Here is a 13,786-nt window from a genome sequence, read left to right on the forward strand (position 1 = left end):
GTCCCGGAACGGGCCATGTATTGCCACCACCTGGTAGGCAGCATCCTCGCTGGCAAACCTTTGGGCAAGTGCGACGTGCAAGGTACTGGATTCGGCACCGTGCGGGAGGAGGGTGGGCAGCGGGCCAGGAAGCAACACCCCTGTCTCCTCTCTCATGCGTGAGGACACAAAAAGAGCCCCCGGTGAGGCGGTGTGTGTTAAATACTCACTCACTGGCAATGACAACCACAACGGGATGCTGCTGGTGGCGGCCCGGCCCGGGATAGCAACCCCACCCCCCCACCCCCCCCCCCGGCCCGGTACTGCGCACGCTGGTCCTCGGTGGTCTTCCCTCGCTGCACCCACTCGCTAGGTGATCTTCAGGCTATAAACGCCGCCCTCGAGTTCAATCTCTGTCCGTCCTCTCTCCTGTGGCCCAGACTCCTACCTCCCGCCACTGACTCAGCTTCTCTGCTCAGAGGTCCAATATGCACCCCAAACTTGATCTGAAAGAGGACTCCGCTCCTCTTGCTCCTCCCCAGCCTTCCCCACCTCAGTAAGTAGCCCCGCCTTTCACTCCGGGGCTCAGGCCAAAATCCTGGGTTGTCCCACGCGCAGCTCACCAGCCACTCCACCGCCCTGCCTTCAGAACTACCCGAGTCCAACCATCCCTTAGCGAGGTCCCAGCACTTTCCTGCTATAAGCCACCACGATCGATCTCTCTTTCTCTCCCTCCCTCCCTACCCCCCCCCTCTCGTGAGCGCTCCAAAGGTCGCCTAACTAGATTCCCTGCCCTGCCCTGCCCTACCCCTTCTCCTTGCACCTCAACCCCCCAGTCTCTTCTCTACCGGGCAGCCAGTGTGGTCTTCTAAAACAGCTAGTCAACAGGTGGCATTTCCCGGCTCAAAGCCACCGAACCTTCCCAACCTACTCACAATACGCTCTGAAGGCTTTACTGTGACCCGCAGGTCTAGAGACCTGACTCCTACCTACCTCTTCTACCCCGTTTCTTGTAATTCACCTCTTGTTTGCTGGGTTCCACACACACCGCCAGGCTTTCTGTTCTATAGCACACTAAGCTGGCTCAGGCCCTCTGTGCTCGGCATCTGTCTTGCCTACTCTTTTCCCTGCTATTTGGAAGGCTTACTTGCTTCCCTCAAGTTTCTGCTCAAAAATCAACTCCCAAAAGACCCCCCCGATCTAAAACAGCCGGGTTCCCTGCGCCTCATCACTCTTGTTAACCTCCTACCACCTTCCTTTGCCTTCTCTGCGTTTTATTTCCACCCGAAATAGCATTACTTATTCATCCACTCACTTGTTTATTGCCTAGTGCCTCTCCTAGAACGGAAGCTCCGTGAAGGCAGGCGCTTTGTACCATCTCTCTATTCGGAGAACTTAGAATAACACCTGTACTAAAACTTAATAGAGGGGCTCCTGGGTGGCTCACTCGGCTGAGTGTCCAACTCTTGATTTTGGCCCAAGTCACGGTCTCATAGTTCATGGGACTGAGCCCTGAGTCGGGCTCTGTGCTCTCCGTGTGAAGCCTGCTTGGGATTCCCTGGCTCCCTCTGCCCCTCCCCCACTGACGTATGCGTGCCTCTCTCGCGCGCTCTCTCAAAATGTGAATACATATACTTAAAAAATAATAGAAAATGGGATTTCTGTGTACAGGCATGGTACCCAGACCAGAGAGTCCTTTCACTTAATACCCACAATAACGAGGGGCCCACAAGGGCACCCCCAATTTTAGGGTTGAGAGCAGGGAAGACCTGTGCTCCTCTCTTTTCCAGGAAAGCACATTCCAGTGTCTGAGGAGGGAGCGGCCCCTCAGAGACCCCCACTCTCCCGGCCTCAGGAGTGGGTCTGTGACTCAGGCTAAGGAGAACCCTTTCTTGGATTATTCCACTTGAAACTGGGAACATGAGTCTTCTCTCCCCAGGGTGGAGCTGGGCGCCACCTGCAGCCACAGTCCCGGGTTCCTTTGAGGACCAGCCTCAGAGAAGAGCAGAGGCGAGAGGAAAGAAAGAATCTTCATGGCGTTCAAGTCCCTGGCTCCTGCTCACCCCAAGGGACCCTCGACCCACCCAGTACAATCAGATGAGTCTGTGAATTTCCATTTCTGCCCAAGTCAACTGGGGTCAAGTTTCTGGCGCTTACAACCAAGGATTCAGACTCAGCTAAAGACAACGCACGCTCCCAGACTTGGAGCTCCGCGCGTTCTGGCACCACATACAAAGCGAGGAGGAGAGCGAGCCTGGAAGGACCAGAGTGGTTTGGCCAAATCCCCTCTCTTACTGTGTCTCCACAGTCTCCAGGGTGACCCAGAGCGACCGAGGCTCTTACCTGGGAAACCGGACCCCGACGGCAAATACGGTGACACCTCTTTCCTTGAGCTGCTTGGCTGGCGGCGCCACGTGCCCTTGGGACCTCCCGTCAGTGACGACGATGAGAATCTGGGGCACAGAGGCATTTCTGCCCCCAGGGAACCCTTTGCGCAGAAGGTATTTCAGAGCGAGGCCTGTCTCTGTGCGCCCTCCTCTGGGTGCACACAGGAGGAGGAGACAAAGACGGCAGTCAGTCATCCGCCTGCGTGAATTGGGAATGACGACCTGAAACAACGGGCTCCTCCGTGCTTAGTGACAGCCGCTTTCTCCCAGCAGTAGCTCAGAGTGACAAGTCCAGCATGGGACATGCACCTTCTCACCATCCGAACCACAACGAAGAGTAGTAATTAACTCTTCCTGCGGACGGAAGTTTCACCCTGGACGTCTCTGCCGTATTATGCAATAATGTCATTCTTTGTGTAGGTTTCTGGACTCTCTCCCCGTACCCCTCTGCCTCCAGTGACAGCTCAGGGGCCGATGACCTTCGCTGTCTGTGTGTCTAACACCCACCTCCCACCTCTCCCCATCTGTATCATTCTCCTCTTGTTAGGGCTCAGCATCCCGTTGGGGTGGGCAAGCAGATAACTGAGCTTCGGAAAATCGTGTGACTCTCTAACTGTGAAGGACAGGTCTTTGATCCAAGGGTCTAATGATGGTCGGGTCTGTGATCAGGCCTTCCCGGCTCACTTCCAGTCCAGGATTAGGTGCCGGAAGGCTGAACTGTGGGACTGCTTCCAGATCGGGGGACGTTACGGTGGTCCCATCTCGTCACAGCCTAGTTACAGAGACTGTCTGCTGAGCTTGGAATCCCAGCACAGAATCTCTATTAAATCCTACAATAGGAGGCTCATGCAAGCATCCTCAGAGGGAGGGCTGTCAGCCTTCAGAATCAAACAGACAACGATTCCCCGTAATGGGTCTTAGGCCAAACCTTTCAGTGGGTGGCAACACATCGGACGTGAGCCACAATGTCGAGCCTGATGGAATCACCACGGTTATTAACCGCACACACAGAGAAAGCCCTGTAGATTTGGGGGGGGGGGCACATCTATTCTTACGTTACAGTGTCAATTAAGGCAACCATGCCTGTCTCTCAGAGGGCCCTACAGTGACTCTTCTAAGGTGCAAACACCCAACTGGCAAGAGGCTCGGGCACTCTGTGTGTGTGTGCCTACATATCTGCGTGGGTGAATGCGTACGCGCTTCTTTAACTCGCCACTCAAAACGCTCACTTCTCATGCAAGCCTGACGTGGCCCTCCTGCCCAAGCATCTCTCCTGGTTTGCTCTCCTCCAAGCAGCTACTCAGAGATCCGGGCTCCTTTCCCTTTGTGCTCCCCTTCCTCTCTGTCCTCAAGGACCTCTCCACTCAGCAGAGAGGTGAGGGAAGAGCAAGGAGGAGTGTGCTTGGAAGGATTTATGGACCAGGCCCAGAATATTCTTCACTTTTACTGCTTTCTGTCCTAAGAGAGCTCTTGAAGGGCAATTCTATGAGGCTCCATTAAGTTAACGAATGTCAACAAGAGTGCATAACTCCTAGAATTAAGACTCCTGGTCTTCCATAATCAGCATCTGCATCAATTAAAAAGCTACTGTTTTCAGCCCACTGGTGTTTCTTATGGGCACTCTAAGTGGAAGAAAATGAGAGTGAGACCAGGAAGCATAACATGATCCCATCCCCCAAGAACTGTAAGTCTAGCTGAAGAAGCAGGACCTATAAGCAATAACAATTGCCAACGAAAGGATGACAATAGCAAGAGTTCTGAGGAGGGGTTCATTGTGGGGAGGAGCCGTCAGGGACAGGCTTCAGCATGGCAAGCATCTGATGGGGTCTTGGTGAGTCAGTGGATTAGGAAAAGAAGAGACCACTCCAATCAGGGGAAGAAGTGTAAGCAAAGGCACTGGGGACCACCGCCAGCCACGTCCTGGGCTGGTGAGCAGAGCCTGGCTTGGGCAAGGGGCTTATCCAAAGGGAGCAGAACATCAATGAACACCGAGTGCCCCCCACTCTTCTCACACTGTGCTAGGTCACATATCAGATACTGAAGATAACCAAGAGGATTTTGATTTCTGAGAAGACTCCTACCTTTGCCAAAGCTCTTCCATCTACAAAGAGCCATCCTCTAAGGCTCCTAGAAGGGCAAATGGCTTCCCATTCCTAAAGGATGATATTAGTACAGAGTTTTCACTTCATGCCAATACTTCCCCTACCCGTTACTAAATATAATCCCTACAACTATGATAAAAGGTGCTAATATTATCCTCATTTATTAGATGGGGAGACTCCAGCCCAGAGAATAGTAACACTAACTGCTAAGATTTCCAGAGCACCTCTCTGCCAAGCACCACTGTGCTGTGTGTGTGTGTGTGTGTGTGTGTGTGTGTGTGTGTGTGTGTAAAGGTACTAAGCTCAAACAATTCTCACCACAGCTGGGATAGGGGAGTTCAGGGAAAGGCCCTATCTAAGGTCACACAGCTCAGGAATAGTGGAGGCAGGACCTGAACCCTGGACCCTCCACTTCCAGAGGCCAAGTTCTTAGCCAAAATGTTATGCAGCCATCCAAGTCACCTGCCTCTCAACCAGCTAGTGGGGGGTCAGAACTGGAGTTTAAACCCACTCAGACTGATTCCAAAGCCAATGGTCTTCCTTCTCCAGGGGTTGGCAAATTACAGCCTGTGATTTTTTTGTAGACAAAGTTATAGTGGGAAACAGCCATGCCCATTCGTTTATGTACTACCTGTGCAAAGACCCTATGGCCAGCAAAGCTTGGCCTCTGTAGATCTTCACTGAAAAAGTCTGCTGATCCCCGCAGTACACCGTTCTACCTAAATGGTCACAATACTCTTCTGCTCACCAAAAGCCAAGGCGCCCCACTGACCATGAAACTCCCTGGGCTTTCATGCCCCTGGCAGTACGCCCGTGGCTGTGGTTAGAGATAAATGTCCAAGACGTGGGAGTCTGGGCTCCCAACTCCACCGGCCTGTGGAGTGTCTGTCCTTCCTGTCCCTCAACACACAGATGCCCGTGCTGTCTGTCCTCTCCACTTCTGTTCCCTAACCCACCTTTCCCACTGGAATACTCTACCAGTCAGGTGAGATTCCCAAAGACTTCTGGACTCTGGGAAAGGAGGAAAAACCCCACCACCTCCATGTTCCTCACTCTGTGGAGCATTTCTATCTGAGAGTCTGTCCTGAGCTCAGGGTCCGGCTCTAGACAAGGGAGGTCGGAGGCCAGAGTCTCACCAAGATTCTTCTAATTTCTCTCAAACAGGACTAAGCCAGGTTGCAGGTGAAGGTTCGCAGACTGACTACGGTCTTAGGGGAGCTGTGACTGCAATGCTTGGACTTTTTTTGGCGGGGGCGGGTCTGGAATCTAAACATTTGGCCATTGGAATACTCAAGTGGATAAGGAACATGGGCTCCAGAGTCGGTGGGGCTCAAATATAGTCCTGAAATTTATTAGCCAAGTAAACTGGAAAAGGTAATGAGACTCACTTTCCTTCCTTGTTAAAGTAGGGGAAGTAACAGTATTAGTAAATGCTACACCCAGTGCCTCCTAGGAGCCAGTGAGCACCCCATCAGTGGTAGTTACCATGATTAACTAGCAGTCTGTTCCAAGAAGTTTTTCTTTTGAGTTAGTCTCAAATTCCAATGAGCATAAAAATCCCTTGGGAGGTGGGAGAATGGAGATTCTCAGATCCCATCATCCAGAGACTCCAAACCGGTGGGTGTGCGACCAGGCCGAGAATCTGCATTTTAAGCCAGCCTCCCCTGCCCCAGTGATTCCGAAGCAGGTAGCCCACGAAACAGAGTCTGAAAAGTAATTTATCAGAAAGCTCACTGTAGGGGCACCTGGGGGGCTCAGTAGGTTAAGCGCCCAACTCTTGGTTTTTGGCTCAGGTGACGGTCCCACGGTTCGAGGGATCAAGCCCCACGCCGGGCTCTGAGCTGACAGCATGGAGCCTGCTTGGGATTCTCTCTCCCTCTCTCTGCCCCTCCTCCTCTTGCACGCACACACGCTCTTGCTCAAAATAAATAAGCAAACATTAAAAAAAGAAAACTCACTGTAGGTAGAGGGATGTTGATTACAGAGGTTTCTTTCTTTTTTTTAAACCAATAGACAAAAACCTTGGAATCAATGTAAATGTGTCCCTTTAAAGGAGTGATTTAATATACTATGATAGTTCGATTCATCGAGTTATCATAGAGCCATTAGAAAGGATCCGCATGAAAAATAACGCAGCTTTATGCAAAAATGCGCACCAAGTAAGTTAAAAAAGAGCAAAATGCTTCGTAATTACAACTATTCTAAAAGCGATGTTGAAATGTTAATGTGGTTTGAAAGATGCCACAGCTAGCATCGTGCTAAGGTACAGTGAGCGGTGAGTGCTATTTCTGGAGAGCGATCTAAATACAGTAAAACTCTGATAAAGCTACAGATGGGGTCCAAAGCAATCAGAAAACTCAAGAGTCGCGTGACCGTGAGATTAATGAAATGACCGCGGGAGGCTGCACACCAGCTGGCCAGGAGCTCTGCGCATTTGGAACAGATTTTGCTGGCCATGCTTCATCTGATTTTATGTTATCATGGGGTGCAAAACTGGAAGGTTCTTAACTGTATCGTTTTTTTAAACTTCTTAATGCAAAGTGACAGCAAGGGGAGTTCCCTGGCCACCTCAAAACACACTTTCAGGGGATCGATCGCCTTGGTCTGAAAAGGCAAGCATTTGGAGTTCTGGGTAGAGCTGTCCCAATCAGCCCAGCACTTAAAATTTCACTGCAGAAAAAGGGTAGAGAGCCCTCGGGAGGTTATCACTCCCACTCGGGCCGACATTCCTCTGTACTGATTAATAATAACGTCTTAATGTTTAGCGTCCTCAGTGACCCTGCAACTGCGGCCAAAAAATTACTTGGTGCCTCCTTGCCTCGTTTGCCGCCTCTTGTAGTCATCCTAGGACACACGATGCTAACCATACACGGCTAAGAAGATCAGACACATAAAGAGGCTTCTTTCTCCACCCGCAGCGTCCTCATCTGGCATATCCTTACGGAGTCTCTGGACTTCCTACGTTGTGACTAATACTCCCAAGCCCTTAGTTATGACTTCCAACACAGCTGAGGAGAGGCTCAACAAACACTTTGGGGGGTGGGGAGGGGAGGGTGGAAAGAGGTGGAGAAGGACAGCTGGGCGGTGGCGGGGGTTGCCTACTGGACAAGTAGCAGGACTCTGCGGTCCTGGCCAAGTCCCCTGCTCCTTCTCAGCCTCAGTGGTCTCCTCCGTAAAATGAGGGGTTGAAATAGATACTAGATGATCCCCAGAGTGCCTTTTTGAACGAGTTTGCTGCAATTTGCTCAGTGTTTTCAGAACAGAGTGGGACCAAATCGTCAAGGCAGAGTTACCCAAACAATTGCTGACATTCAGTCCTGAACTGAAACCAAGAGGCCAGTTTTTCTTCTGCAAACGTTAGCATGCATCTAATGGGTACAAAGATGTTTTGGGAATAAAATGTTTTATTAATAATGATATGGTAATTTTATGGTATATGAATTCTTATACCATATAATTCTCCCTTTTAAAATATTTTTTAAGTTTATCTGTTTGAGAGAGAAAGAGCAGGGGTGAGTTGGTGGGGGGTTGGCGCAGAGAGGGAGGGAGGGAGAGAGAATCCCAAGCAGGTTCTGTACTGTCAGTGTGGAGCCCAATGTAGGGCTCAAACTCACTAAACTGCAAGATCATGTCCTGAGCTGAAATCGAGAGTCAGATGCGTAAGAGTCAGTCAACTGAGCCACCCACCCAGGCTCCCCCAAAATCACCCTTTTATTTTTTTTAACTTAAGAAAAAAGTGTTTAACGTTTATTTTAGAGAGAGAGAGAGAGAGAGAGAGAGAGAGAGAGAGAGAGAGAGAGAAAGGGACAAACAGAGCATGAGTGAGGGAAGGGAAGAAAGAAAGGGAAACAGAGAATCCGAAGCAGGCTCCAGGCTCTGAGCTGTCAGCACAGAGCCGGATGCGGGGCTTGAACCCGCGACCCATGGGATCATGACCCGAGCTGAAGTTGGATGCTTAACTGAGCCAACAAGTCGCCCCCAAAATCACCCTTTTAAAGTAAAATCACCCCGGTGTTCAGGACATTCACAGAATTGTGCAACCATCCCCACTAAGCTCAAAACATTTCATCGCCCCCAAAAGAAGCCCTACACCCATTAGGAGTCCCTCCCTATCCCCTCTGCCCACAGCCCCCGGCGGGGACTGATCTGCTTTTTGTCTCCACAGATTTGCCTATTCCAGACAGTTCGCATAAATGGAGGAATCCTACAACATGCGGCCTTCTGTGTCTGGCTTATCACGTTTTCAAGGTTCATCCATGTTGTAGCATGAATCACATCATCCTTCCTTTTCCTGACTGAAAAGGAATGACCTTCCACGGTTCGGATATACCGCCTTTGGTTCAGCCATTCATTCACTGGGCTTTTGTGTTGTTTCCATTTCGGGGCTGCTACAAATAATGCCGCTATGAACATCAGTGGCCACGTGTTTCCGGAGGCATACATTTTCAATTCTGTCCGAGTCACTGGGTCACGTGGTAAACCCGTGTTTAGCTGCCAGATTATTCCCAAAGGCGCTGCACCATTTCACAATCCCACCAGCAGCACACGAGGGGTCCGATTTCTTCGTGCCCCTGCCGACACTTGCTACTGGGTGTCGTCTACTTTAGCCTTCCTGGTGGGTGTAAAGTGGCAGCTCATTGCGGTTCGGATTTGCATTTCCTTAGTGACTAATGACACTGAGCATCTTTCCAAGTGTTTGAGGGCCATTTATACCTCTTCTCTGGAGAGATGTCTATTTACAAGGTTTCTTGCTGGGGTGATGAAAACGTTCTAAAATTATAGTAATAGTGGCCTAACTCTGGAAAATACACTCGAAGTCACTGAATTGTACACGCTGAATGTGTGAACTTCATGGCATTTAAATTACATGTCAATAAAGGCGTTTTTGTTTTTGTTTTTTTTAAACTTAGTGTGTAGGATAAGCACATGGCAGGGGGTGTCTGGGTGGCTCAGTCGGTTAAGCATCTGACTCTTGATTTCAGCTCAGGTCATGATCTCACAGTCATGAGACAGAGCCCTGCATCAGTCTCCCAGCTGGGCATGGAGCCTGCTTAAGCTTCTCTCTCCCTCTCTCTCTGCCCCTCCCCTGCTTGCACACTTGTTCTCTCAAAAAGAGAGAGGGGGGCACCTGAGTGGCTCAGTCAGTTAAGCGTCAGACTCTTGATTTCAGATCGGATCATGATCTCACAGTTTGTGAGTTCAAACCCCTCATTGGGCTCTGTGCTGACAGTGTGGAGCCTGCTTAGAATATTCTCTCTCTCTCTCTCTCTCTCTCTCTCTCTCTATATATATATATATATATATATACACACACACACACACACACACATATATATACATACACATGTATACATATATAGATGTGTATATATATATATATGTATGTATATGTATGTATATACATATATATAACACACATATATATACATATATAACACACACACATATAAATATACATATATATATATATATATAAAACACGTATATATATATTCCTCCCCTGCTCGTGCTCACTCTCTCTCAAAATAAATTTTAAAAATATGAAAGAAAAAAAGCAATCATCATCATCCCAGGGCAGTGGGAGAGACCTTTCAAAAGTGCAAATCCTTAGCATCTAGTATCTACGTGCCCTAAGCCCACAGAGGGATTCAGCAGGTCTGGGAGGGAACTGAGGCACCAGCACTGACGACACGCTCCTTACAGGCAACTCCGACCCAGGACTTCTGACCAAAGAGCTCACTTTGACAAGTGCTGCTCTGGGCGTCTGGGCCGCAGACACGGGAGTGAGAGGAAACCATTCTCGGAGGCCTCAAGGGTGGACGGTCCGAGGGAACGAGGCAAGGCCAGCGCGCACTACTGTCGTGTTTAACAAACACTTCAAGGTGCTCGGCTTCCCTCTGTGCCTTCTTGTATCTGACTTGCCTCTCACTCTGGTCGGGGTATCCCTGGACCGGGACAAACAACCTGAGAAGAAGTCACTGGGGGTGCCTGGGGGCCGTAGGGCCCCCAGAGGTCCTGCTGTGCCCAGTGCGCGGGACACGGGCTTCTGGAGGGCACTGGAGGCACGGAGGCCTGTGACTGGGAAAGACTGCAGAGTCCGGGGCCCTCCCTGGCAACCGGAGTTGGTGGCTGTCAGCGGCTGGGACCAAGGACCCCAGCAGGACTTCAGTGGACGCCCGCTCAAGGGGCGGCAGACAACAGAGAGCAGAGTGGCAAGCGGCAAGTAAAGGTGCTCTTCTGTGAGTGTTTGTAAACGTGCGGGTGCGTGCACTTGCATGTGTATATAACACACGTATACAGATGCACCTGTGTATACAATACACGGACGTTTAAAATACTGATACACAGTATACGTGTGTATTCACGTGTGCCTATATGCATACACACACACGTCAGCTGACTCGTAATGTGAGTAAAGCTGTGACCCTACCACATACATTTATAGGGTGTATATGAGCACGCAAACAGCTATTCATCCTTTCTAAAGCATTCTTAGTAACTGGGGGACACTTACTCTTTCTAGAAGACACAAACGAGGCTCCAAGACGTGTGGGGAGCCATCCCGGCTGCAGGGACAGAACTGGGAGAAAGACCCAGTGTTCTTCCCCCACCCCCACCCCCACCCCTCACGCTCCTGACCCACCTCAACCTTCACTAGCCCTCTCTGTCCCAGGTAATGGACAACTCCACGCTACGGCGGCAAAGATACCGTAAGTCGGCGTGAGCTCCCACTGGAGACGCGGTTACGTAATAAGAGGAGCGGTCTCGAGAAGGGAATTCTCACTACCCACCGGACGCAGCTGGGGTTCCGGAAGCCAGACCGCAGCCCTCTCTCGGGCCAATCACGCCCTTCAAGGGAGCGATCTTGAGAGCAGCTGGCTCCATCCGAAGCACGGCGGTAATTGGATCATACGTACTTGAAAACCATGCTCTTCATGTTTGCCTTCACTTCCCGTGGGGACGAAAACGAATCCAAGGGGAATTCCAGACGAGGGACGGAACCGAACTGCAGTGCTCCCACTCTGACCTGCAGTAGGAGACAGAGGGCCCGGGGGGGAGGGTGCTGAGAGCGAGGTCAAGTCACAAACATTCCTAAGGGAAACGCAGGGACGAGAAAGGTTAATGACCCTGCCTCCTGCCCACGCAACAAATACCAGAGCCGGGGCTCCCTCCAGTGTCCCTCAGAGAAAGGCCCAAAGACCAGGAGGAGGGCCTGGAGAAAACCAAGTGCCTATGCGCGGCACTGACAACCACCAACGGCACCTTCTCGCCCCACATTCTGGCCAGCCCTCCCGGCTGGGCTGCGAGCACCTTGAGGGTAGGGTCTCTGGTCACACTTCCAACGGCCTCCCAGGTACCGTTTTAAACAATCCCTCGTGAATCTACTAAAACGCAGAGAGACACAGATCCGGCCTGGGGCTAGTGAAAGAGAGCGGGGCCACTGCACTTCGTGCCCACGACCCTCACTAAGCCTCAGCGGCACTGCCGGCCTTCTCAGCAGCCAGCACGGACCTTGAGCAGAATGCTGCCGGCGAGAGCAGGGGAGCCGCGGAAGGCAAGCACGGCCGCCTGCACGGGCGGCTCACCCCCAACCGCAGCCACCACCCGCGCATCCTTGGTTGGCGCGGGTCAGTCCTTCCGGGCCTGCTCTTGCCAAGCGCGGGGAAGGCCAGCTCTCCACACCAGGGTCACGCCGGGGGGACAATCAGCGTCTTAACCTGAGAGGACGTTCCCCCACGGCGGAAGGGGTCGGGGCCGCGGGTGACTCCAAACAGACGCCGCATCATCCGAATTCAGAGGCCACGTGAGAAGACCCAACGCCTTGCCAAACTGGAGAAGGGAAACTGAATCAAGTCACTTTCCGGGCCCTTTGGACCCTAGCTTGTCTCGAGCAGAAAAGGCTATAAACATCTGGGTTTCCTCTTGAAAGCCCAAGCCCTGTACATAATCACGGGCTCTCCAAACCTGCATTCCCAGTCACTATCAACCAACCCCAATTCCGGCCAAGATTGCAAATAGGCCATGTGATTCATATTGAAGCGATGAGACCACTCTTTTACCCACTACTTGAATTCCTGCACCGCTGATCCCTTAACAGGCTTCGTGCTTTGGAGACCATCAAAGGGCTCGGCCCCACCAGCCCAGTGGCACCTGCTCCCGATGACCAGAGCCCAATGGACTTTGCTTCAACAGGAGGTTCTGAGGATGAGCATCTTCAGTAGGAAGAGATTTAGGTCTTGGGTGGGCATGTGTGGGAGAGGGACCCTGGAAAATGGGGCAGAAGAGAAGCTTGAGATTCTGAGGAACAACCCTTTCGAAATCTCCCTTGAGGTCAGCGTGTGATCAAGGTGGCATCTCCAGCTAGTGGGGAGAAGCTGGTCTAGTAAGTGACATTGAGACCACTGAACAGCCACCTACAAATGAGAAAAGGATCGATCACAAATGGATTCAAGATTTACACGTGAAAAAAGTGTAACCGTGGAAGTTCTACAAGAAACCTGGAAAGAATTTCTTCCTAACTTCCAAGTGGAAAACGACCTTACTTTGCCTTGAAACCCAGAAGCCATAAAGGGAAAGGGTGATAAATCTGGCCACATAAAGAAAACTTCTACAGGGCAAAACATACCACAACGCAATAAAAAAATGCAGCCAAACGGAAAAGTTGTTTGCAACTCAAGTCAGAGGCACGAGGTTAGTTTTCCCAATATGTAGGGAACTGATCTAGGAACTGATGCATAAAAGACCAACAATACAATAGAAAAACTGGCAAAGGGTATGAACAGATATCGCACAGGAAACACAAAGGGCTCTTTAATATGAGAAAAGATGCTTCACTGTACCACACTGAAATGTAGCAGAAATCTAAATGCAATGTTTGCAAGGGAAACTACCAAGTTCTCAAACACCGCTGGTAAGAATATAGGTGCTACAGCACCTATGGAGACCAATTTCTCAATATTTAGTGAAAATACGGTTGCATAGGGCTCCTGGGAATATATCCTACTGACATACTTCCGTATGTGTGAAATGATGTATTTACAAGCTCACAGTATACATACATATGTAACAGTATACATATATGTATATAACAGTATATGTATATATATATATATATAACAGTATACATATATATTTTTTTAACATTTATTTTTTTTTGAAAGACAGAGAGACAGCACGAGCAGGGGAGGAGCAGACAGAGAGGGAGACATAGAATCCACAGCAGGCTCCAGGCTCTGAGGTGTCAGCCCAGACGCGGGGCTCGAACCCACGAACCATGAAATAAATCATGACCCGAGCGGAAGTCGGACGCTCCACTGA

The 13,786-nt window shown here is 50.5% G+C and overlaps 1 protein-coding gene across 1 annotated transcript in view; it reads right to left on the bottom strand.

The window, feature by feature from the left end:
• The window catches only part of VWA2 (von Willebrand factor A domain containing 2), a 43,916-nt gene that overhangs the window by 14,485 nt on the left and 15,645 nt on the right, over positions 1 to 13,786 (bottom strand). The window contains exons 5-6 of the mRNA XM_030335494.1: positions 11,386 to 11,495; positions 2,323 to 2,517 (exon numbers count right to left, since the gene is read on the bottom strand). Of these exons, the coding sequence (XP_030191354.1) occupies positions 2,323 to 2,517; positions 11,386 to 11,495 (305 nt within the window). The remainder of the gene's footprint in view (positions 1 to 2,322; positions 2,518 to 11,385; positions 11,496 to 13,786) is intronic.

This window comes from Lynx canadensis, chromosome D2 (genome assembly GCF_007474595.2).
Source record: "Lynx canadensis isolate LIC74 chromosome D2, mLynCan4.pri.v2, whole genome shotgun sequence".
Lineage (NCBI taxonomy): Eukaryota > Metazoa > Chordata > Mammalia > Carnivora > Felidae > Lynx > Lynx canadensis.